This window comes from Loxodonta africana, chromosome 7 (genome assembly GCF_030014295.1).
Source record: "Loxodonta africana isolate mLoxAfr1 chromosome 7, mLoxAfr1.hap2, whole genome shotgun sequence".
Taxonomy (NCBI): domain Eukaryota; kingdom Metazoa; phylum Chordata; class Mammalia; order Proboscidea; family Elephantidae; genus Loxodonta; species Loxodonta africana.
In genome coordinates, this window is record NC_087348.1 from 112665978 (window position 1) to 112693028 (window position 27051).

General features: G+C 40.2%; 1 protein-coding gene across 1 annotated transcript in view; it reads left to right on the forward strand.

Moving 5' to 3' along the window:
* Window positions 1-888: 888 nt before the first annotated feature.
* DEUP1 (deuterosome assembly protein 1) overlaps window positions 889-27051 on the forward strand; it is a 107648-nt gene continuing 81485 nt past the window's right edge. The window contains exons 1-4 of the mRNA XM_064289542.1: window positions 889-1158; window positions 1835-1887; window positions 2261-2333; window positions 2721-2848. Of these exons, the coding sequence (XP_064145612.1) occupies window positions 889-1158; window positions 1835-1887; window positions 2261-2333; window positions 2721-2848 (524 nt within the window). The remainder of the gene's footprint in view (window positions 1159-1834; window positions 1888-2260; window positions 2334-2720; window positions 2849-27051) is intronic.

Here is a 27051-nt window from a genome sequence, read left to right on the forward strand (position 1 = left end):
TCAATGTCATCGAATTGTACCTGTAGAAATTGTTAAATGCTGTTTATATTTTCAACAACAAAAAATAAATTATTTTAAAAAAATCTCTCAAAGTTAGCTTTGAGAGATAATGTTATAGCTACAGGCTATAACATTATTTCCTGTCATTTCCGCTGTGAAATGTGAAATCAAGACAGTGAGACAGCACTTGTATCATCACTCTTGGAATTTGGTGGAAAAGGAAAGAATCTGGAATCAGTCATCCTGGGTTCCACCCCAGGTCCCCCCACTTAGCAGTTACTTCCTTCTCCTTGAATGGGAGACAATACTATCTGCTTCGCCAACACGCAGAGTTGTTCTAAGGACCCAGTGGGAAAAAAAAAAGACAGGTACAAATGCTGCAGTTACCGCGACCAGAGTACTGTGGACTAAGCAACACAGTTAAGGAAATCCAGCCCTTCCGGGCTGAAAGACATTTTGGTGAAAAGAGAAAAAGCCAGCTCTGTTCACTCTGTCCTTGATCACATTTCAGTTTGGGACAGGTGAGAGAACGGTCAGGGAAATTTAAGGAACTTGAGTGCGGAACCCCCAGCTGTTTACTCTTTGTTCCTTAGTTATTTCATTCTTTCTGAGCCCTTGTTTATTGCCGGTCCCTGCTTTAGGCACTGGAAGCCACAAAGAAAAAATGACTCAGAAGGTGCTCTCAGGGAGCTCTGCGTCTAGCGAGCTGACACTAGCCACACAGCAGCGGGGCAGCGAGGTCGCACTCGCCTGGGCTGAAGTTTCGCGCGGCCCGAGACGCCCCGCGGCCACCGCCTCCCGCCGATCCGCCCGCGCCTCCGCCGGGCACTCCCTGCCACCCTCACCCCCACCCCCACCCCGACGGCCGCGAGTTCGGGCCGCGTCCCCATGGCAACCAGGAGCCAAGCGGCGGACCGCGGTAAGCCGGGCGGGAGAGGCCGCAACGGCCTAGGCGGCCGCGCGGCGGGCGAGCCCGGACGGCGGGAGCGCGGCGGCGGGTGGCGAGGCCCTCGAGGCGGGGCGGGAGGGAGGCCCAGGCGTTCCTGCTCCCGGAGCCTCAGACCTCTCCGGCGGGCGCCGCGCAGCGCAGGTAACCCGGCCCCAGGCCTCCCCGGTCTCGCTTCGCGATCTGACCCTCGTCCCCCGGGTCAGGCGCGGGTGACCCTTGCCGGGGGGGGGACCCCAACAGGCCGGCTGCTCCGGGGAGACTGGGCCTGAGCTGTGCGCGGGTTGGGGCGGGGGTCGGGGTCAAGGCCGGGCAGCGCAGCGGGTGGTAGGACCGAGGGATATAAGAGCCGCCTTTGCAGAATCCAGAGCAGAGATTCTCCCTGAGTTAGAAGGCCTAGGTTCTGGTTGTGTGGCCATGGACAAGTCACTTAGTATGTCTGTGCCTCAGTTTCCCTGACATTAAACTGAGGGATTTGAGAGCCTACAAAATCATTCATCCCTTCATCCTGGTCAAGCTTTCCATTCACTGCCCCTACCCCTTGCCCCACCCCTCCACACACAATTCCAGGACTTCTCTTAATTTCCTTTGATTTGATAGTGCAATGAGCCCGAAGCCTTCTTCCTCATCCTACTACTTCGACTGCTGTTTGACTGACTTTTATTCAGTGATGCGGAGGAGTTGAAGTCCTTTTTCAATACTTTGTCCATTTATCCTCGTAGATTATTTTTCACTAAAACTTTGTTGCTGGGAAAAATCTTTTGCTTTAGGCAAGTACTGATATCTCTATTTTGTCAAGAGGATGTGCCAGTGCCCATGGAACCATTGAGGAATGGTAAGATTTATATTTTTAGGCAATTCTTAACCTTTTTGTCCTAAATTTCGTAGTATATTCATTCTAGCAAAACTCAGAAAGGACTAAAGAAAGAATTTACTCAAAGGTAAACCATTTAGGGGATCCACATGAAAGAAAAGTTTGTGAATATCCAACTGGAGCTCCTCTTGAGTAATGATTCTATTTTACTCATCCTCATGTACTGAGCATAGTACCTGGTGCTGAGCTATTGTTCAATAAATAGTGAATGAGCGCTCATTTCAGTCAGTACCACATATTTCAAGTTATTATTAATCAATATCATAGCTGCATGGGACACCCTGCCAAAAAAAGCCCAAGTTTCAACATTTTGTAGAATCGTGAGCTACTCCGCTCAGAAAAACTAACCTTAAATGGTTTGCTGATAGCAAAATGTTCATATTTTATGGGTTAATTAATGTAAGCGTTTTAGGACTCTAGATAATTTTTTCTCCTAACAGATTAAAAATCAAGAACCATAAACCAGATTCAGCAGCTTCTCAACATGGAGAACCAGGCCCAAAATACAATGGGGTAAGTGCTAAGAAACTTCTGTTTAATAAGCTGACACTTAACAATGCCAAAAACTCCCTGGTGATACATGAGTTTTAAAATTTAGCTTTAATAGCCTACCTACTATCCTACGGCCGTTGAGTAGATTCCGACTCATAGCGACCCTATAGGACAGGGTAGAACTGCCCCATAGAGTTTCCAAGGAGCACCTGGCGGATTCGAACTGCAGACCTTTTGGTTAGCAGCAGTAGGACTTAACCACTATGCCACCAGGGTTTCCAGCATTAATAGAAGGATGTGGAAATTACTTTTGGTGAGGGTGGGGGGAAATTTCAAGTGATTATAATTAAGAATCTATAGTGTGATCTGTGGATCTGCGCTTGAAAATCACAGCTTTCCAACTTTTAGCGACTTTGTCTGGTGTCTTGGGTGATGGGTGCCTACGCCCAGGGCACTGACACTGCTGGCCTCGTGCACTCTTCGGTTCTTACAGTGCAGCACCTCCTGGCCATTTTGCTCCCGTCTTGCTGTACCAGGTGTCCCACACTTCCCTCTACTCTTGCACTTAAGACTCAACTCAGCACTTCAACACAACCCCAAAATAGATCCAACTCCACAAAACAAGGATGGATATTAAACCAAAAATTTCATAGAGAGCTAAGGAGTAGAATTTGTATAGCATTCCCTATCATAGAAATTTAACCAAATTCCTTTTCGTAAATATCTGTCCCTACTTCCCTGCCACCAGCACCACGAAGTTTCCTCTTCATATTGTTTCATTAGCCAACTGGCCACTGGCTGATCCCAGAGCCAGGGGTGGAGGTGAGTGGGGATGTTACTGTAGTGACTGATCTTGACCGTGGCTGACTTCGCTCTAGTCAGCCACTTGAGGTGTCTCACTTTTAGCTCTTCTGTTCAGACCTGCTTTAACTTTTAGCTTTTCTGCTCAGACCTGCTTTAACGTCTGGCCAAAGGAAAACTGCCCAAGTCTGGATAATAATAGCATCAATTTTTTACTCCTACTGCATATTCCTCTTTACAACAGCCCTACTAGGAATTCTCATTTTACAACTAAAAAAACTGAGTATATTAGTTATAGAGGAACAGTGGGGGCACAGTGGTTAAGCGATTGGCTACCAAACGAAAGGTCGGCAGTTCAAACCCACAAGCCACTCTGAGAAAGATGTGGCAGTCCACTTCTGTAAAGATTACAGCCTTAGAAGCCCTATGGGGCAGTTCTGTTCTGCCCTATAGGGTCGCTACGAGTTGGAATTGACTCAGTGGCAATGGGTTTGGGTTCTGTTTTTGTTTTTGGATATTGTAACGAAGAGATACTAAAATACAGTGCCTTAAGATGGAAGTTTATGTCTGTCTTACATGATAGACTAAGAACGTTCCTTTTAGTATGACCCGAAAGTGGTACACATCATTTCTGCTCACTTTTCTTTAGCCAGAACTGAGTTACAGAGTCATAACTCGCTTGCAGGGAAGGCTAGGGATTGTGGTCTAACTGGGCAGCCATATGGCCAGCTAAAACTTAAACCCAGAACCCAGTGCCGTCGAGTCGATTCCAACTCATAGCGACCCTATAGGACACAGCTAAAGCTTAGAAGTTCTAAAATAAATAAAGAAGAGTGCATGTTGATGGAAAACTAGCAAAGCCTCTGCCACATTGAGGCTCAGAAAGGTAGAAAGAAAGAAAGCAGGAATTTACCCGAGAATACACAGCTGATTAGTACAGGAGGTAGGATTTGAGTTCAGGTTTGCCTGGCTTCAGTCCCTGCATTCCTTCTTTCACTGGAAATGGATTGTGATGAGATGCAGGGAACAGTCTGCTGAGTATCTGTAGCCAGGTCAGGATTCTGGATTGAGCAGATGTTGGATCCTTAGCGTAACAGTGGCACCAAAGGCTAAGATGCAGATTGAAGGTCTCAAATCTAAGGCTGGATACAGATATCGCTTTATTTCTGCAAAAAAGCCTCCAAGGTCACGGAGATTGCTGTTTCCCTTTACTTTACTCATTATTTTGGAAAAAAAAAAAATTGTGTACTGAGTATGTATCAAACAGCAACACTGACCCAGCTGTGTGGTTCATACAAAGATCATTAAGAAACAGACCCTGTCCATAAAGAACTTAGAATTTAGTAGGCAACCTTAGAGCTTGTTTGGGTACAACTTAACTACAAACAAGTTATAAAAAATGACTGGAGGTTTCCATGTGGAACCATTCCTCTCACCTCAGCAGACATGGGACCAGACATTGTCTACCATGGTCTCCAGAGCACCAGGAGCCCAGGTTGGCTTTGACTCTGTCGCACATGCCATTGGGAAATATGTAAAAACTAGACAGTGAATACCATGAAACGTCATTCATAAGGGATTTGTTATGTAGCTTATCAAACCATGTCACCTACACACACAGAATGAAAAAGAACCTTCATTCATCAAATATTTATTTAGGGTCTATTATGTTCCATACATATATATATGTATATATATGTATTCCTCTCAGAGCCCTGGTGGTGCCAGTGGTTAAGCATTTGGCTGCTAATCAGAAGGTTGGCAGTTCGAATCCACCAGGTGCTCCTTGGAAACCCTACGGGGCAGTTCTACCCTGTCCTATAGGGTTGCTATGAGTCGGAATTCCACTCACTGGTCTAGGCATTGGAAAGATAAAAACAACCCAAAGATATCAGTGAACAAAACAGGCAAAAACGCTCCCTCGACGGGCCTATGTGTCAGTGAAAGAGACAAATAACAAACATATAAATATGTATCATATAATGATATGAAGAAAAATAAAGCAGGAAAAGGATGAAAGAAAAAGAGTGTGAATGAGGTGGTCAAACAAGGATTTTCTGGTAAGGTGTCATTTGAGCAGAGACTCCAAAGAAGTGAGGGATTGAGCTATGTGGCTGTCTGAGCAAACAGAGGACCAGACAGTGCGGACAGAAAGGCACAGGGTTAAGATGGAAGCTTTTTACACAGGACAAAGTGAGTGAATCATTATTCTCTACATCACTGTGGTAACAGGATTTGCTTTTAATTTATCCATGATTTCTCTCGATTACAGGTGTTTGTATTTGTGCCATAATAATGAGCCTAAATTCCTAATCGAAACAGTCATGTTTATGTGTGTTTGTCCTTTTTATTTGTTTTTAGAGTGTGTGCCCAGAACAAATAATTATGGAATGAATAAATGATGTATTTTATTGATCTCTTTACAGAGCCATCTAGATTTTGTTTTACTTTGTTTTTGTTTTCCCATTCATGAATTTCTACTATTTATTCATTTGCCCTTTCATCATTTATTTTATTTATCTTGTTCTGGTTTTTGAGTCGAATATTTTTGGTTCAGTTATTTTCATGATTTCTTTAAATAAATGCATTTAAAGCTAAAGTCTCTCCTGAGCACAGATTTGCACCTGCCATTTTCTTAACAATCTCTTATTTAAAATTTTATTTTCTCTTTGACCCAAGAGATATTTAAGAAGATATAATTTATAGGAGATTTTAATTATATTTTTATTATTACATTCTAATCCACCTCCCACCATGGTCATAGAATATAGACTATATGATTTGTACTCTTTCAGTTTCATTAGGAAACCCTGGTGGCGTAGTGGTTAAGTGCTATGGCTGCTAACCAAAAGGTCAGCAGTTTGAATCCACCAGGCGCTCTTTGGAAACTCTGTGGAGCGGTTCTACTCTGTCCTATAGGGTCGCTATGAGTCGGAGTCAACTCGACGGCAATGGGTACAGAGTTTCATTAAGATTATTCTTGTCATCTATTACATAATCAACTTTTCTAAAAGTCCTTTGGGCATTTGAAAACAAATGTATATTCTCTCCTGGTTGAGTAAAAAGGTTTAAAAAGTTAGATAATTGAGCTTTTTAATTGTTGCTATTATTACTATGTTTATATTATTCAAATCCGCTGTTATTTTTTGTCTGATTTGTCAAGTTTTAAGAAAGATCTTTTCTGCAATTGTGCTTTTCTCCCACTCTTGGATTTCGAACTCTTTTTGTTTGACATATTTCAGTGTTCTGCTTCTCAGTGTGTTTTTGGATATTATACCTTCTTAGTATATTATATGATTTAGCATTATAAAATATCTCACAAGTATAACTTCATGTTTCTGTTTGAATTTTACTTCGTCTGATATTACTATTGTCATCCCTGCTTTCTTTTTGTTTACTTTAGTCTATAATATCTTTGTTCAAGCTGTTTTCAACCTTTTTTTTTTTTTTTATCGTATTAGCTGTGTCTCTTGCAAATGGCGTAGAGCTAAATTAAAAATATGTAATTTCAATTGGAAAGTCTTTGCCATTAAAAAGAGTATTTTATGGTCATTAATACATTACTGTTTGACCCTTTTTACTTTCCTAACTTTTGTTAGTCTAGTTTTCTTTACCCTCTCTTTCTTATGGAAGTTCTAGATCCTATTTTATAAGTTGTTAATTTACTTTTTTTACAAACATTGTTAATATGTATTTTTCTTCTCTTATTTTGAATTTTAACTGTAACTTTGACCTCCGTTGACTCTAATAGGACTTCATCTTTAATAATGTTTTGGCCTCCCACTGTCTTATCCCATCTCCAAGGTTCTATTGAAATATTCTGGATTGCTAGTTCCTGATTGTTATTAATTTTGTGTTATTCCCTTTTTAAGACTCCTTTTTAAGACCTGTAAGTTTTACTGATTACCTTGTCATTGTTATTTGATACAAAATCTCCCCTTTCTTGATTAAAAAAAAGTCTGATTCATTTCTAATTTGACTTAAGTACTTCCTTCAGTATTCTTTTCATAAAAATGAACATAGGTGGCATACTTCTTAGCTTCTTAAGTGTTTGCCCAAAATGCCTTAATTTTCATACTCATACAGGAACTCTGTAATTCTACTTCCATTGTTTTGAAGCATTGAGTCTTAAAAATTAGAAGTCCAAGTGCCAGCCAGTGTCTATACCAGGCTCTTTTTTTTTTAATTATTATTTTTTTAACATTTGCAGACTTTTAGCTTTCAGGATTTTCTTTTTTTTCCCCTTGGAGTTTATAAACCCACCAGGGTAACTTTATTAGGTATGGATCCTTTTTCAGTAATCCTGCACAGCACTTGGTGAGCACTTTTATGCTTAAGATTGAAATCTTTTCAGATAAGTGAGATTTTCTTCCATTTCTTTCTTTCATAATTCTCTACTGTCTTGCTTTATTCTTATCACCTAGAACTCCTATGTCTTGTATTTTCTCTCATAATTTTCATCATTACCTTTTTAATCCTACATTGTGGAGGAATTTCTTGAGTTTTCTAATTTTTATTTCCACAGTGATCACATTTCATTGTTTATTGCTGCTGTTGAGATCCTTTAGCTTTGGGAATCATGTTTTCATTTCCAAGAATTTCTTTTTTGTACATTTATTTCATTGCTAATTTTACATAGTAGATAACTTTTATTTTATCAATGCAGTATACCTTTGACTCATTAAACATGAATTAGAAACGTTTGAAGTTATATCTTGCTCCATATTAATGCCCATACAATCAGTCATTGTGTGGGTATGGCTCAGATGTATTCCCCTACATCCTTCAATTTGTGCCTCTCCACAACCCCAGCAGCTACTCCATGGCCCAACCTTTCTCCCAGCCTCTGCTACTCTAACAGAGAAATCTGTTAGATTTTCTAGAGAAATCTATACAACAATCACAATGCAACATCACCTCCCTGAGGAGCTGCCAATGTGTTATGCAGTCTGATATACTCAAGGTTATTAAAGTTAACGTTTAATGAATTTGTCTCTGAAAGTCAGTTTCAAATAGGAGTTCCACAGATGCACTAAGCAATTCTAAGATCAACGAAGAAACTGCATAGATTCTCCAAATGTATGAGTTCTGAGATGTTGTTTTTAAAAATGTCATTATCCTTGCATAAGTGGAGGCATATAGTATGAATTACTGCTTTAAAATATTTTTCTCACTGGAAAATAACTTTTATCCAGATCTTTCTTGACTTAGTTACCTATACACATAGCTTGAAAAGTCATCTGGCTCTTCAATATTGTTAGCAAAAAACCCCAGCAATTTCTTGTTCCCTCTCCAATTTTCTACTCCTGTAATGGAAACCACTTTCAATTGTTTTCACTGATTCTTTTGTGATTTACCTCGTATCTCTAAATAACATGCTTATACCACTACTTCTTGATTTATCAGTCTTAGGCATTACCTATTGACTTCCATAATGAAAGTGAAAATGTAGCCCTTTTTCATGCCCCATCTGTCCCCACTCCCCTACACACACACACACACACACACACACACTTCCCATTCCTCCATCCTCTATCCAATCATAATTTTGGTTGGATCAATATTCCATTTTGCTTGTTATGACTATAAATACTGTTCACCTCTGAGCCATATAATAATCTGTGATTTCTTTTCCTGCACAACATTTTGTTTTTCCTGGAGTTAATAACTGTCTGGTATTTTTCATGTGCTTATCCTTCTGTGTACTTATCATCCTTTAGTTGCACAACCCCAAACCGTGCTTTGCTGCCCAGTTGTATAACTCTCCTTTTAATTTGCTCTAACACATGCAGTATTCTATTGATGTCAGTCTTGTCGAAGCAACCCTGCATACATCTCACCAGCTAAGTTCATCCTCATTACTCTCTAAGCCTACTGCACAGCTCTTGCCTTATCTTTCTTTATATCCAAGGAATTTCTTTTGCCCCTTTCTGGTGTGTTATACCCACTGTTTATTGGCCCACATGTCTTCCTGTTTCTTGGCTTATTCCCTTGTATAGGTGAAACACTTCTACTTGCAATATGAGAAAGCGTTCATAGGGTGTAATTTTTTTTTGAGGTTTTATATATCTTAAAATGACAGTTTAAGTCCATTTGCCCTTATATTCAATTGATGGTTTAGTTGAGTGTTGAATTTTAGGTAATAAAATAATTTTTCGTCAGAATTTTAAGGATATCACTCCATTATTTTCTAGCTTCCATTGTTGCTGTTGAGTAGTCTGATGCCATCTGATTAATGATCCTTTTGTAGGTGAACTTTTTGTTTATGTTTTTTTCTTTCTGGGAGCTTCTGAGATTTTTTTTTTAATAATTTTTATTGTGCTTTAAGTGAAAGTTTACAAATCAAGTCAGTCTGTCACATGTAAGCTTACATACACCTTACTACATACTCCCATTTACTCTCTCCCTAATGAGTCAGCCTGCTCCCTTCTTCCAGTCTCTCCTTCCGTGACCCTTTTGCCAGTTTCTAACCCTCTCTACCCTCCCATCTCCCCTCCAGACAGGAGATGCCAATACAGTCTCAAGTGTCCACCTGGTACAATTAGCTCACTCTTCATCAGCATCTCTCTCCAGCCCATTGTCCAGTCCCTTCCATGTCTGATGAGTAGTCTTCGGGAATGGTTCCTATCCTGGGCAAACAGAAGGTTTGGGGACCATGACTGCCGGGATTCTTCTAGTCTCAGTCAGACCATTAAGTCTGGTCTTTTTATGAGAATTTGGGGTCTGCATCCCACTATTCTCCTGCTCCCTCAGGAGTTCTCTGTTGTGTTCCCTGTCAGGGCAGCCATCAGTTGTGGCCGGGCACCATCTAGTTCTTCTGGTCTCAGGATGATGTAAGTCTCTAGTTCATGTGGCCCTTTCTGTCTTGGGCTCATAGTTATCGTGTGACCTTGGTGTTCTTCATTCTCCTTTGATCCAAATGGGTTGAGGCCAATTGATGCATCTTAGATGGCCGCTTGTTAGCATTTAAGACCCCAGACGCCACACTTCTAAGTGGGATGCAGAATGTTATCATAATAGAGTTTATTATGCCAATTGACTTAGAAGTCCCCTTAAGCCATAGTCCCCAAACCCCCGCCCTTGGTCCACTGACCTTCGAAGCATTCAGTTTATCCTGGAAACTTCTTTGCTTTTGGTCCAGTCCAGTTGAGCTGACCTTCCCTGTATTGAGTATTGTCCTTCCCTTCACCTAAAGTAGTTCTTATCTACTAACTAATCAGTAAATAACCCTCTCCCACCCTCCCTCCCTCCCCCGTCTCATAACCACAAAAGAATGTGTTCTTCTCAGTTTATACTATTTCTCAAGAACTTATAATAGTGGTCTTATACAGTATTTGTCCTTTTGCATCTGACTAATTTCACTCAGCATAATGCCTTCCAGTTTCCTCCGTATTATGAAATGTTTCACAGATTCGTCACTGTTCTTTATCAATGCATAGTATTCCATTGTGTGAATGTACCATAATTTATTTAACCATTCATCTATTGCTGGACACCTTGGTTGCTTCCAGCTTTTTGCTATTGTAAACAGTGCTGCAATAAACATGGGTGTGCATGTATCTGTTCGTGTAAAGGCTCTTAAGTGGGATTTCTGGGTTGTATGGTAGTTCTATTTCTAACTTTTTAAGAAAATGCCAGATAGATTTCCAAAGTGGTTGTACCATTTTACATTCCCACCAGCAGTGTATAAGAGTTCCAATTTCTCCGCAGCCTCTCCAACATTTATTATTTTGTGTTTTTTGTATTAATGCCAGCCTTGTTGGAGTGAGATGGAATCTCATCATAGTTTTCATTTGCATTTCTCTAATGGCTGCTGATCGAGAGCATTTTCTCATGTGTCTGTTAGCCGCCTGAATATCTTCTTTAGTGAAGTGCGTGTTCATATCCTTTGCCCACTTTTTGATTGGGTTGTTTATCTTTTTGTGGTTGAGTTTTAACAGAATCATATAGATTTTAGAGATCAGGCGCTGGTCGGAGATGTCATAGCTGAAAATTCTTTCCCAATCTGTAGGTGGTCTTTTTACTCTTTCGGTGAAGTCTTTAGATGAGCATAGGTGTTTGATTTTTAGGAGCTCCCACTTACGTGGTTTCTCTTCGTCATTTTCAGTAATGTTTTGTATTCTGTTTATGCCTTGTATTAGGGCTCCCAACGTTGTCCCTATTTTTTCTTCCATGATCTTTATCGTTTTAGCCTTTATGTTTAAGTCTTTGATCTACTTGGAGTTAGCGTTTGTGCATGATGTGAGGTATGGGTACTGTTTCATTTTTTTGCAAATGGATATCCAGTTATGCCAGCTAAAAAGACTACCTTCTCCCCAATTAACTGACACTGAGCCTTTGTCAAATATCAGCTGCTCATATGTGGATGGATTTATATCTGGGTTCTCAATTCTGTTCCATTGGTCTATGTGCCTGTTGTTGTACCAGTACCAGGCTGCTTTGACAACTGTGGCTGTATAATATGTTCTAAAATCAGGTAGAGTGAGGCCTCCCTCTTTCTTCTTCTTTTTTAGTAATGCTTTACTTATCTGGGGCTTCTTTCCCTTCCATAAGAAGTTGGTGATTTGTTTCTCCATCACTTTAAAAAATGTCATTGGAATTTGGATCGGAAATATATTGTATATATAGATGGATTTTGGTAGAATAGACATTTTCACTATGTTAAGTCTTCCTATCGTGAGCAAGGTATGTTTTTCCACTTATGTAGGTCCCTTTTAGTTTCTTGCATTAGTACTTTGTAGTTTTCTTTGTATAGGTCTTTTACATCTTTGGTAAGATTTATTCCTAAGTATTTTATCTTCTTGAAGGCTACTGTGAATGGTATTAATTTGGTGATTTCCTCTTCAATGTTCTTTTTTTTGTTGTAGAGGAATCCAAGTGATTTTTGTATGTTTATCTTATAACCTGAGACTCTGCTGAACTCTTCTATTAGTTTCAGTAGTTTTCTGGAGGATTCTGTAGGGTTTTCTGTGTATAAGATCATGTCATCTGCAAATAGAGATAATTTTACTTCTTCCTTGCCAATCCGGATGCCCTTTATTTCTTTGTCTAGCCTAATTGCTCTGGCTAGGACCTCTTGCACAATGTTGAACAAGAGCGGTGATAAAGGGCATCCTTGTCTGATTCCCGTTCTCAAGGGAAATGCTTTCAGGCTCACTCCATTTAGAGTGATGTTGGCTGTTGGCTTTTGCCCTTTATTTGTTGAGGAATTTTCCTTCAATTCCTATTTTGCTGAGAGTTTTTATCATGAATGGGTGTTGGACTTTGTCAAATGCCTTTTCTGCATCAACTGATAAGATCATGTGGTTTTTGTCTTTTGTTTTATTTATATGGTGGATTACATTAATGGTTTTTCTAATATTAAACCACCTTGCATACCTGGTGTAAATCCCACTTGGTCGTGGTGGATTTATTTTTTTGATATGTTGTTGAATTCTATTGGCTAGAATTTTGTTGAGGATTTTTGCATCTATGTTCATGAGGGATATAGGTCTGTAATTTTCTTTTTTTGTGGTGTCTTTACCTGGTTTTGGTATCAGGGATATGGTGGCTTCATAGAATGAGTTAGGTAGTATTCCATCATTTTCTATGCTTTGAAATACTTTTAGTAGTAGTGGTGTTAACTCTTCTCTGAAAGTTTGGTAGAACTCTGCAGTGAAGCTGTCCGGGCCAGGGTTTTTTTTTTGTTGGGAATTTTTTTTGATTACCTTATCAATCTCTTTTTTTGTTATGGGTCTATTTAGTTGTTCTACTTCTGATTGTGTTAGTTTAGGTAGGTAGTGTTTTTCTAGGAATTCATCCATTTCCTCTAGGTTTGCAAATTTGTTAGAATACAATTTTTCGTAATAATCTGATATGATTCTTTTAATTTCAGTTGGGTCTGTTGTGATACAGCCCATCTCCTCTCTTATTCGGGTTATTTGTTTCCTTTCCTATATTTCTTTTGTCAGTCTGGCCAATGGTTTATCAAGTTTGTTAATTTTTTCAAAGAACCAGCTTTTGACTGTGTTAATTCTTTCAAATGTTTTTCTGTTCTCTATTTCATTTAGTTCAGCTCTAATTCTTATCACTTGTTTTCTTCTGGTGCCTGATGGATTCTTTTGTTGCTCGCTTTCTATTTGTTCAAGTTGTAGGGACAGTTCTCTGATTTTGGCTCTTTCTTCTTTTTGTGTGTGTGCACTTATCGATAGAAATTGACCTCTGAGCACTGCTTTTGCTGTGTCCCAGAGGTTTTGATAGGAAGTGTTTTCAGTCTCGTTGCATTCTATGAATTTCTTTATTCCTTCCTTAATGTCTTCTATAACCCAGTCTTTTTTGAGCAGGGTATTGTTCAGTTTCCAAGTATTTGATTTCTTTTCCCTGATTTTTCTGTTATTGATTTCTAATTTTATTGCCTTGTGGTCTGAGAAGATGCTTTGTAATATTTCGATGTTTTGGATTCTGCAAAGGTTTGTTTTATGACCTAATATGTGATCTATTCTAGAGACTGTTCCATGTGCACTAGAAAAAAAAGTATATTTTGCAGCTGTTGGGTGGAGTGTTCTGTATAGGTCTATGAGGTCAAGACGGTTGATTGTAGCAATTAGATCTTCTGTGTCTCTATTGAGCTTCTTACTGGAAGTCCTGTCCTTCTCCAAAAGTGGTGTGTTGAAGTCTCCTACTATAATTGTGGAGGTGTCTATCTCACTTTTCATTTCTGTTAAAGTTTGTTTTATGTATCTTGCAGCCCTGTCATTGGGTGCATAAGTATTTAGTATGGTTATATCTTCCTGGTCTATTGTCCCTTTAATCATTATGTAGTGTTATTCTTTATCCTTTGTGGTGGATTTAACTTTGAAGTCTATTCTGTCAGAAATGAATATTGCTATTCCTGCTCTTTTTTTATTGTTGTTTGCTTGATATATTTTTTTCCATCCTTTGAGTTTTAGTCTGTTTGTGTCTCTAAGTCTAAGGTGTGTCTTTTGTAGGCAGCATATAGACGGATCGTGTTTCTTTATCCAGTCTGAGACTCACTGTCTCTTTATTGGTGCATTTAGTCCATTTACATTCAGTGTAGTTATAGATAAGAATGTGTTTAGTGCTGTCATTTTGATGCCTTTTTGTGTGTGTTGTTGACAATTTCATTTTTCCACTTACTTTTTTGTGCTGAGACGTTTTTCTTTGTAAATTGTGTGTTCCTCATTTTCATAGTACTCTAATTTATGTTTGCTGAGTCGTTATGTTTTTCTTGGTTTTTATTTTGAGTTACGGAATTGTTAGACCTCTTTGTGGTTACCTTAATATTTGCCCCTATTTTTCTAAGTAAAAACCTAACTTGTATCATCCTATATCGCCTTGTTTTCCTCTCCATATGGCAGTTCTATGCCTCCTGTATTTAGTCCCTCTTTTTGATTATTATGATCTTTTACATAATGACTTCAATGATTCCCTGTTTTGAGCATTTTTTTCTTTTTAAAATTAATCTTAATTTGTTTTTGTGGTTTCCTTATTTGAGTTGGTATCGGGATGTTCTGTTCTGTGACCTTGTATTTGTTGTTATCTGATGTTATTGATTTTCTGACCAAACAATTTCCTTTAGTATTTCTTGTTTTTTTTTTTTTTTTTTTGGTTTGGTTTTTGCAAATTCGCTAAGCTGTGTTTATCTGTAAATGTTTTAATTTCACCTTCATATTTGAGAGAGAGTTTTGCTGGATAAACGATCCTTGGCTAGCAGTTTTTCTCCTTCAGTGCTGTATATGTGTCATCCCATTGCCTTCTTGACTGCAAGGTTTCTGCTGAGTAGTCTGAACTTATTCTTATTGATTCTCCTTTGTAGGAGACCTTTCTTTTATCCCCGGCTGCTTTTAAAATTTTCTCTTTATCTTTGGTTTTGGCAAGTTTGATGATAATATGTCTTCGTGATTTTCTTTTTGGATCAGTCTTATATGGGGTTCGATGAGCATCTTGGATAGCTACCCTTTTGTCTTTCATGGTGTCAGGGAAGTTTTCTGCCAACAGATCTTCAACTATTCTCTCTGTATTTTCTGTTATCCCTCCTTGTTCTGGAACACCAATCACACGCAAGTTATTCTTCTTGATAGAGTCCCATGTGATTCTTAGGGTTTCTTCTTTTTTTTTAATTCTTTTATCTGATTTTTCTTCAGCTATATTGGTGTCAAATGCTTGATCCTCCAGCTGCCCCACTCTGCATTCCAATTCCTTGATTCTGCTCCTCTGACTTCCTATTCAGTTGTCTAATTCTGTAATTTTAGTGTTAATCTTTTGGATTTTTGAATGCTGTCTCTCTATGGATTCTTGTAGCTTATTAATTTTTCTACTATGTTCTTGAATAATCTTTTCGATTTCTTCAACTGCTTTATCAGTGTGTTCCTTGGCTTTTTCTGTAGATTGCCTTATTTCATTTCTGAGGTCATCCCTGATGTCTTGAAGCATTCTGTAAATTAGTTTTTTTATATTCTGCATCTGGCAATTCCAGGATTGTATCTTCATTTGGGAAAGATTTTGATTCTTTAATTTGGGAGTTGTAGAGCAATCATGGTCTGCTTCTTTGTGTGGTTTGATATCGACTGTTGTCTCTGAGCCATCTATAAGATATTGTAATGGTTTATCTTATATTTGCTCACTGAGTCTTATCTTGTTTTGTTTTCTTTCAATGTACGTAGATGGGCTACTAGATTGCACTGTCTTGATTGTTGTAGGCTTTGAATCACTTATGTCCTATTACCAGCTGGTTTGGGCTGTTACCAGAAATATAAGCCTAAGAGTCCATTCACTATTCTTGAGTAGAATCTGATTTTGGGTCACCAGGTGTGTGGGGTAGACTGTCACCTATTTGCTTAGAGGAGTAGTGGTGATAGTTGTGTGCACCAGATTCTAGTAGCAGCAGGGGTCACATTCCGGGGAGGGGGCAGGATGCTGACAGGCTTCCCCCAAGTGCCAGTGAGGTAGGTGTGTCTCTATTCCTGATGCACTTTGGTGGGTAGGCTCTGCAGCTGTACCTTAGGCACCCAATGCATGTACCTCTACAGATTGGTAGATATCACTATTCTCAGACCCCTATGAAAGGAGGTTAGGTGGTTTGAGTGGAGCTTCAGCCCTCAGGTCCCTGTTGTGGGTCAGTGAGGGCTCTGTTTAATAGGTAGAGATATCAGACCTGGGAAACTTGTCTTTCCAGTAATCCGCTAAAACAATTACAGTCAGATCCCTATGAGAATTGCCTTTGCATTATAATAGCCACCTTGTTCCCTGTAGGGATGAAAGCCCAAGACTGTGGATCTCAGATGCTTGGCTGGAGCTTGTTCTGTATTTTTAGTACAATTTTGGGAAGTCAGAGAAGGATTCTTGTTCCCTGGGTTTTTTGTAGTTGCTTCTCTCAAGCCAGGAGAACAGATTAGGAAAAGACAAAACAAACAAACAAAGAAAAAAAACCATAGAGCACTTCACTCCCTGGCCCAGGTAATTCCAAGCTTAATGAAGCCACCTGGGAAGGGGAGGGGAGGGATCAGATAGCACCCTGGAATATAGCCAAAGTTACTTATCTTGCTTGGGATGACTGTTTTATCTGAGATTCCCAAGGGGCGCGTCAACTGTGTGCGCTGGCTGGGTAAAGATTGCCCCCGAGGGTCAGGCCTCTGTCCTGTGCTTGTGCTGTCTCAGAAGCCGTGATTAGTTCCTCCGCTCCCAGTCCGAAGCCCAGCGCCAAGGTTACCCGGCTGGTACGCCTCACTCCTGGCTCCAAAACCAGTTGCTGCCTCCCGGTGACTTCTCCTCCTGTCAGCCGCATCCCTGCGAGGCCATTTCTGGGGGCTAGGGCTGCGTCCCGCGTTTGCACCGTCTCAGGATGCCGTGCTTAGCTCCCCTGTGCTCAGTCCAAAGCCCGGCACCAAGGTTTTCTGACTGGGACGCTGGCTCCAGGCTCTGAAAACAGTCGCTGCGTCCCCGTGGTTGTTCGTTCTCTCGTTAGCCCCTTCAGTGTGCAGCCTGCTTGCGCTGGCTGTCTCTACGGAGGTTACCCCAGGGGGCTAGGGGTTAGGGCTGTGTCCCGTGCCTGCCCTAACTCAGCAAGCCACAATCAGCCCCGCCACTCGGCACCAGGGAACCGCCGGGGCTCAAGGCTGTGGGGTGGGTTGTGGGTTCCAGAAGCAGTCGCTGGTTCAGGATGCAGCTTTTCGCTCACCTGTCACTCAGGTCAACTGTTTAGATCTGTGTTTGATGGTCAGGGTTCGTAGATTGTCATGTATGTGATCAATTCACTTGTTTTTCCAAGTCTTTGTTGCAAGAGTGATCCGAGGTAGTGTCTGCCTAGTCAGCCATCTCGGCCCCCCTCCTCACATAACACTTTAATCAGACACTTTGTCAATCATTTCCTGGCTGTTCTTTCTAACTTTTCTGCCACCTTATTCTTGAGGTTTTTATCCCAACCACTCTTCAATACAAAAGATTGCACTTAGAGGCATGGAATAATCTCTCTTTTTTTTTTTGAGTCATACTTTGTGTGGATATTCTGGTCCCCCTCAGTGAACCCTGTTAATCTGGAAACTCATGTCTTCGAACGTAAGAAATTTCTTGAATTATTTCTGTGATGATTTTCTCTCTTCCATATTCTCAGTTTTATCTTTCAGGGCTTCCAGTCGTTAGGATGTTGGGCTTTCTGGAATGGTCCTCTAACTTTCTTATCTTTGATATTTTTCATCTTTTTTAGCTTTTAGCTCTGCATTTTGGGAGATTAACTCAGTTTTTCTTCCAGTTTTTCTGTTGCATTTTTAATTTCAGCTATTGCAATTTCTAAAATTCCTCTCTGTTCTCCTTATATTCTTTTTATAGTATTTGTTCTTGTTTTTGAGCCCTGGTGGTGCAGTGGTTAAGAGCTCAGCTGCTAACTAAAAGGTCAGCAGTTCGAATCCACCATTCACTCCTTAGAAACCCTTTGGGGCAGTTCTACTCTATCCCGTAGGGTTGGTATGAGTCAGAAACAACTCAACGGCAACAGGTTTGATCTTTTGGTTCTTGTTTTATGAATGTAGTTAATAAAGATATTAATCATGCATTTGTGAAGTTTTTTTCTTTCTGCAGAGTTTATTTCAAAAGATGTTTTTCTGTTTGTATTTGACCTACCTTGTCTGTTTTGTGAGCTGCTCTCCTCAAATGACTGTGATCCATGACTGCTTGCTTCTGTTTGAGAGTGACATATTAGAAAGCTGATGGAAAGCTCTAGAACACGTGTGTGGTGCTTGTAGATCATAGGCTTCACTGTATGGTAATCAGGCTAGGCTATTTTCTTGTAGAACCCCATGTCAGTATCTTTCAGTTTTCTGTCTCAGAGTGATAAGAATTCAGAGAAAACACTTCTAGTATTCTGCCTAGACAGGGTATAAATTGGACTACCATCATTCTGGGAGCTGAGGAGAAGGAAGAGACTGGAGATTTAGACATGCACTATGCAACCTTCATTTACTCCCCTGATTTCCACTATAGTGCTCCTGCCCTCTACTGTGCCCAATATTCCCCAGTCCATAGTTTTTCTGGTGTACCTTCTCTAGAAAATATGCCTTTAGTCTTCTGTCAGTGAGAGGTCTAGGTGTCCAGATGCTTCTTAGCCAACTCTTCTCTTTCTAGGCTTATGTTGACCCCCTACTTCCAGAAATACTTTGTCAGGTTGCTTCCTGGCTTATCCGCTGCCAGCTTAGGTTCCAGCTCCCATTATTTTTGTCCTTGTAGGTTTATACTTTAAAAACCATCACTTTGGTCACTTGAGACTGTGTTGGCATCTCCTGTCTGGAGGGGGGATGGGAGGATAGAGAGAGTTGGAAGCTGGCAAAATTGTCATGAAAGGAGAGACTGGAAGGGCTGACTCATTAGGGGGAGAGCTAGTGGGAGTACGGAGTAAGGTGTATATAAACTTATATGTGACAGTCTGACTTGATTTGTAAACATTCACTTGAAGCTCAATAAAAGTTAATATAAAAAAAAATCACTTTGCTTATTTTAGTAGGATCTGAGAATGGAGCAAACTGTTGTATTCATTCATCTTCAACCAAAAGTCTCATTTTTCTCTACTGAATCTTTTGGTCTACCTTTTATTTTGTGACTTACACCTTAGCCATTGATCTTGCTCATAGAATCTCATCAAATGCTTTCTAAAAAAATCTCAGTATTGCTTCATGATCCACCAAATCCTTCTTATCTGCCACAAGACGTATTTTCAAAGAACAAAAGCAGATGAATATTAAAGCATAACTTTTCACATCTGAATTCAGAAAAGGTCCTTTAAAACAGTGCTCTTCTGTGTGTCCATCTTTCTTATCCTTAAAGGGTCATTTCCTGCTGAGAGATATTAATTTGGAATCACAATTTTACTTGCTAGTTTCTAGATGAATTAAATATAGTTTGTAAAAACTTCTAAATATTCTGATACGTCAGTATATTGGTAGTTGAGTAAATTGTGGTGCTGTATTCTTTGGGCACATTGAAAATCCTTTTTAATTTGATTGAATCTCTTACCTCCTGGATGGCCCTGACTATACCTCCTTTAGCCTCCCTCCACCATACTTTATCGCACACAGAGTAATAAAATTTTACAAGTTCTTCCAGTTTCTTGTTTCTGTGAAAAGAAACAAAGTGAAATAGACCTGGAGTAAAATCCTGGGGTGTCAAACTCAAAGGTAAATTTTAAAATCTTAGTACACTGTGGAGTGATTATAGGAATTCAATGAATGATTTTGAAAGGAGGGAAGGAAATGAGGCTGAAAGGGAGGGAGAGAGGCAAGAGAGGGAAGGAGGGAAGGTGGCGGGCTTTCTAGGGAATTCAAGACCCAAGGAAAGACAAGTTGGTGAGTTTCCTCCTTGTTTCATATTGCCCAGACCAGGTGCTAGAGAAGCTGGCAACCCAGAAACACCAACAGATACAGGTTAAAAAAAAAAAAAAAAATCCCCAAGAAAAGCCTTGTCTCTCTAGTAAAAAGAACAGGAAAGGGGAAGCCTAGTGAGAAAGAACACTTGTAGTCAATAACTGCTCTATTCTAGCAAAACATCACATTAAAAAAAATGTAGCCCTACCTCCACCCCCACCAGTAAAGGCCAAGTGGAAAGTCTAGACTTCTATTCTTGCTTTCCAGGCTGTATCCAGATCCCTTGACCCACTGGTGCTCCTAACACCCCTTCCAGGAGCATCAGAGAAAGCCCAGTGGGGAACTAGGACTTTCATCCCCCTAGGGTATTAACAAGGCTCTCTTTCATCTGTGGTGTCAGTGGAGACCATGTTGGGAGCCTGGACTTCTACATTCACCCCATTGTAATAAGTAAGGCACCTTTCTGGGGTAGCATCAGAGGAGGCCTAGTGGAAAATCAGGACTTTCACCACTGCTGAAAAGTAATGAGGCCACCCACTTCTTACTGGTGTCACTGGAGGCTACATAAGAGGCCGTAACAAGGCACCTTTTCCCCTACCAGCCAGGGTGGTATTAGCGAAGGACTAGTGAGGAACCTGAACTCTTTCTTACTTCTACCCAGCAGTTATGCGGAGCCCCTCCCCACCAGGTATAACAGAGTCTGAGTTGAGAACCTGCACTTCCACCACCAACTAGCAGTAAATTCCCCTACCAGAGCATTGTCAAAAAAGGCCTGCTAAAAAAACAAGATTTAAATAAGATCCAGGGTCTCGTAACACGATACTTAAAATGTCCAAGTTTCAACTGAAAATCACTTACCATACCAAGAACCAGGAAGACATCAACCTGAATAAAAAAAGACAATCAGCAGACAACAACTCTGAGATGAGGATACACCAAAAAACCCGTTGACATCGAGTCAATTCTGACTCGTAGCATCCTAAAAAAATAATCTAACATTCGTATCATTGGAGCCCTAGGAGAAAAGAAAGAGGATGGGGCTGAAAGTGTATTTCAAGAAATAATGGCACAACTTTTTCACAAATTTCAAAAATGGCATAAACCTATAGATTCAAGAAGTTGAGCAAACTGTACTACAGGATAAACTCAAAGAAATCCATGTGAAGGTACATTATAATCAAACATCTGAAAACTAAAGACAAAAAATTGTGAAAGCATCAAGAGAGAAACAACACCTTACCTATAGGGGAAAAAATTTCAGATAAGAACAGAGGACTCCAGTGGCAAAAGAAGGCACTCAAGCAGAGAAATGAAGGCTCTAACCACTGCAAATCAGGCCAGTGTGCCTGAAATGGTAAGTGCAAGGGTTGTGTAGGGCACCAACAGCATCTGCTCTGGCCCTTGTTTAAATAGCTTGACAGCAACTTGCACTTGATTTCATTGGTCAGACTATGTTACATGGCCATGCCAAGTGCCGAAGGCAGCTTGGAAAAGTAGTTGTTTTTTTCAGCTGGGCACATCTCTCTGAATAAAATCAGAGTTCTGTTAATATGGAAGAACAGAGCAATGGATATTGGATAGGCAGCTTGCCACACGGGGTAAAAATGGAAGCAGACAACAGATAAGGACGACTAAGACCATAGTTTTATCACTGGGTTATAATGAGAAGTGGTCAGAATTTAGAATATATTACTAGAGGTAGTGCCAACAGGACTTACTGTCGTATTAGGGTTTGAGGGAAGGTTAATCTAGGACCGTATAGGGTTCTTATCTTGAGCAACTGGGAGCAATGGTGCCAAGTAAAGAGATGGAGTGTACTGGGTGGAGGGCAAGTGTGTGGTGCAGGGAGTCAAGTGCTCTGCTTTGGGCATGTGAAATTTGAGATGTCTATTAGACATCCTATGGGAATGTCAATGTTGAATAGGTAGTTGGACATAGAAATCGGAAGCTCAGCAGCTCAGGCTACAGATAACTACAGATTGGAAGTTATCAGGACAAACTGTCATTAGAACATTCACTAGAAATTTCTGAATCTAGAAAACAGTATATTTCCTTAAAATTTTTCTGATCTTGAAAAAGCTGATTTTGGCAATGCTTGCCTGATTCTTCACTGTTTGTTAGGATCCAGTGAAACAAATGGTTCCAGGTTTAAACAGAAAAAGGGTAAAATGATTATCCTCACGTATACTAACACTGCAGTCTCTCATCACCTAGACCTTTTGGCAAGAGGGAGTTTTAATTGTCTTAGCGATTTCAAAGGGGCCACATGTTAACTGGTAGTTTACAGAACCCAAGCTAATGTATTTATTATTAATTGTACCATGTTTATGTGTGTTAATATGAAACAGAATTCTAGATATATGTTTATGAGGACAGCAGAACTGTTTATCTTTCCGACCTAAAAAACCATTTATCTTTCTAAATGATTGTAATTATCATCCTGGGGAAAAAGGGTTTGTGCTTGCTAATATTTCAGTACAGGTAGTCCCTGACTTATGGAGTTCCGTTCCGATGACTGTTGTAAGATGATTCTGACATAAGTCAAATATCCCATTTTTCTATCGTTGTTTTCATTACTATTCCCTTTTATTATCAGCATCTTTATAAATTCAATCTTTATTTGTCTCTGGGGGCTAGAAACATTACATATATTTACAGATATATTTTAATACATAAAAAAATACACAAATCATAAAAATTTACTCTGACAATGAAGAAGAGTTTGACGTCGTTGGCATTTTGTCAGCTGTGGTAATAACTCCACAGGTGGAAAATTCTGGATCACCAGGCCTATTCCTGGGAATAGGGGTGGTGTTTCTAGTGAGAAAATGAGTGAGTGTTGTCTGTGTGGTCCTTTCCTTCAGATATTTTGCAGTAACATATCACTGCTTCCCAAATCTGCCTATAGGCTTTAGCAAAGCTATCAGCGTTTGGCTCCATGCTTTCAAGCAACTGAAGCCCCTGATTTAGTTTAGAAAACTGAATCGATACGGCAGTATCCCGCCTGCCCCCCCCCACCCCAGAAACCTCATGATTTATTTCACAAATGTATGCAGATTTTGTATTTTAGTCCTTTAATGATAATTTTTTTTATTGTGTTTTAGGTAAAAGTTTACAGAGCAAATTAGTTTCCCACTTGATAGTTTGTACAGAAAGTGTTTCATGACCTTGGTTTCATTCCCCACATTGTTTTAGCACTCTCCTCATTTTTGCCCTAGTTTCCCTATTTTCTTTCATTCTATCTATCTATCCCTTCCTGCCTTATCAACTTGTAATTGATTGTTCTAAGGAGTACATTCCTGTTGAGTGTTATTGTTTATCTGATGTGCTTGTCTATTGTTGGGCTGGGAGGTGGTCTCTGGGAATGGCTTTATTTCCAGGTCAGAAGGGTGTCTTAGAGCCATAGTCACAGGGGTTCCTCCAGCCTCTATCAGACCAGCAAGCCTGAACTTTTTTGTGAATTTGATTTTTTGTTCTACAATTTTCTCTCCATCTGCCCAGGACCTTCTGTTGTGATCCCAGTCAGTGTAGTTAGTAGTAGGTAGCCACACATATATGGCAGCATTTTGAACAATAAATCATGAAATAGAACATCTTCAAGGGAGCATTTGAGAATGATAACATTAGCAAATTACATGCTGCAACATTGTACATAGTACATATACTAACAATAAGATGTCCAAAAACAAAGGACAGTCGTAAGCACAGTTCATCATAACTCAAATACGTCGTAAGTCAGAGACTACCTGTCTTGTCTTACCTCATTCAGTTTGTGGAACAAGATGTTTTTGGAATGTGAAAAGCTATTACAAAAAAAATTTTCAAGAAAAAGTTGATCTATAATGTGGGCATTTTAACAAATCATTCGCTCTTTTTAACACAAAAAATATTTTAATTTGTATGTGCTTTTAAATTTTTTTCTGGTAAAAGCTTAACATTGGTATGATTTGCATTTTATTTCTGTAATTGTCTTCCTTTGATGATTATGAGGAACGCTTTAGGATAAGGCCTTATAGATATATGTAAACACATATATTCTTCTTTCATGCACCAGCATTATGCTTATTGCAAACGAGAGAACAGATTGGAGTGAATATGAGACACCATGTCAATTATGCAGTAAAACCAGGCATTGTTAATGCTGCTCAGTCAACAAACACTAATGATGATAGTAAATAACATTTTTTGGCCAACAAGAAAAGTGCTTGAGTAAACATTAACATATGTTTCAATAATTAATTTTGAACAAGGGTAACCATGAAACCATGACCCAAAAGGTCATAATCTATCTTTCACTTTACTGTTTTAGGAGAGACAATCCACTAAAGAGCAGGCTGGCATCAGAGACATGTCTAAGAAAGTGGGCGCTAGGATTTTATCCTGGAATCTCTCTCCATTCTGGCCTAGTTATGTTTATGGTCTGTGGACCACCATGGGAAAGTTAAATTATATTTACTATATCACTGAAATTGTACATGTAAAAATTGTTAGATTGGTGTATGTTCTGCTGTGTGTATGCTCAACAACAAAAATAAAATAATAAAAAATTATATTTAGTACAGCTTATTAACTGAGGCAAATAAGAACGTGATACATTTTAGGATTAATTTTATTCAAATAGTTTTAAAAAGTTAAGATCTAATATGATTACTCATCAGTCCTTTGGAAACTCATTTTCTTGGACTATTCCATGTTGCATGAAGTAGTTTCCTTTCTCTTCCCTTCTTCCCTTTTTCCCCATCCCTTTTTCCTGTCCCTTTTTCCCTTCCCCTCCCTTTTTCCCTTCCCTTTCCTTCCATCAGTGATGGGTGGGCTGACCCTACCTCCTAGTTTGCCCAGAACAATTACTATTTATGCCTCTTATCCTGTCATATTTATTATTACTGCCCCTTTCACTTTCAAAAGTGTCACAGTTTAGAGCAGAAATTATAAGGTCATAGCTTTTTGTCTGATGAAGATCTGTCCTTTTAAGAACCAGCACGTAAGCCCATATGGTAAAGGACTTTGGGGTGAGAAACCCCTGGCTGTGAAACTTGCTCTGGGCCATCCCCGTATATGTCCATGCATCTTATCCTGGCTCTTTGTACTCTCTCTTCCATTTCCCTGCCCCCTCTCCCAACATACCTGCTACCACTACCACCATTTATATCATCAATTTTGTGTTTTGCTCCCTCTTCATCTCCAAATTTGGCATCTTGATATTTTGGTTCTAAGCTTCCCAGACTGTTATGACACCCTGCAGCTCTCAGTATGCCCTCCTCCCTTCTGGCTTATGCTTTGAGATCTCTCTTACCCCATGATCCCTCTTTTGTGAATTGCTCCCAAGGATAAACCCAATTATAAGGACCAAGATTTGCATGTCTTAAATAGTTCTGTTTCAGACACAAGCTACCCAGTCTCCAAAGCTGGAAAACTCAAAGGATTTTTTCTTATAACTCCTCAACTTCTGTTTGGATAATATCTACTTTATGGAGATCCATGACAAGAAGTATAGGAAAGTACTTGCCATAGTGTTAGTCAGCATTTGACTTGACTAAAGGAAGAAAGCCAGGAGCTCCTTGGAATCTCTATGGGGCAGATCTACTCTATCCTATAGGGTCGCTATGAGTCGGAAGTGACTCGACGGCATTGGTTTGGGTAAAGGAAGAAAGGAAACTCTAAACAAATAATGTTAGTGCCCAATTATGTGAAGGAAGCTAGACCAAGCCTTTTGTATTTTATTTTAAAGCGCACTAGATTTAGGAGCCTATATTGATGCTAGGAAGACAAACCCATTGCTGTTGAGTTGATTCCGACTCATAGTGACCCTACAGGAAAGTAGAACTGATCCATAGCATTTCCAAATAGTGGCTGGTGAATTTGAACTGCCTATCTTTTTGGTTAGCAGCCAAATTCTTAACCACTGCACCACCAGGGCTCTAGCAAGACAACTAAACTGCTATTAATTATCTCTGAGAACAAAAGATTGGATAGTTGAATTTAAAAAGGAAAATTAATTTTGACAAAAAGCTGAGTTTGACGTAGAACAGAGTTTGACTAAATCTTAGGTAAGAATCTGGAAGAGGAGGAGGGGCCAAGATGGCGGAGTAGTCAGACACTTCCGGTGAACCCTCTTACAAAAAAGACCTGGAAAAACAATTATATTTATGACAGGTGAGGAGCCCTGAACATCAAAGGCAGAGTTAGAAAATGGACTGAGTGGCAGGGACAAGGATAGATGGTTCAGAACCGGAGAGGAGTTGCCAGACTTGAATCGCCTGTAAACCTCAGGCACCATTCCTGGAAGCGACAGCGGTGGACTGGTGGTAGTGTTCAGCCACGGTTTCCTCAGGGAGAAGGAGCCAGCCGCACAGCCTACTCACACCTCCAGAACCAGAGAAGAATGGCACTCTCAGCAAAAGCTAATTACTTGCGTATGTTTTACCACGTTCCCTGCCCCCAAGCTGGCATTAGTGGCTATCGATTTCCCTGGGCCTGAGATAAGTTCTGCGGAGTGCTCTGAGCCATTCTCCTGGCCTTGGAGAAGTAATAAATTCACAATTGGGGGAAAAGATAATCTGCCAGCTCCACTGACCTGGGAAGCTCAGGACAGAAGTGACTCTTGTCCAGGCATAAATGGCCCATGGACACTGAATACCTTTCCCTACTGCATGGACCTGTGTGGACCGATTTCAGGAAAATAGGCCTGTGTTGGCAAACTGCAATTGTTTCAGCTGTGTGGCTGACAGGTGGGTGTTTGATGTTGTCACTGCTTTGCCTATTAAACAGGGTCCTCACCTACCCACATCAGGGGCCTAAGGACTGGTGGCTCCATTCAGGTCACCCAGCCACTCGTAACAGTGGTCCAAGGATAACTGGTACCTCCCAGTCCTTACAGCCAAAAGTATCGGGTGCCCATGGTCCATCTGCAGAACCCACCCACCTGTGTGCTTTAGGGAACAGAGATGCACTTTCCTCATGGACACTTAGGGGACAGCTGTCAGCCCCCTGCCTTGTTCAGAGCATGACCCCCTGCTGCAACCAGATACAGGTACATACATCAATCACCCTGCCCCTCTAAGACTGTAGGACAGAACCTCTACCATACACTT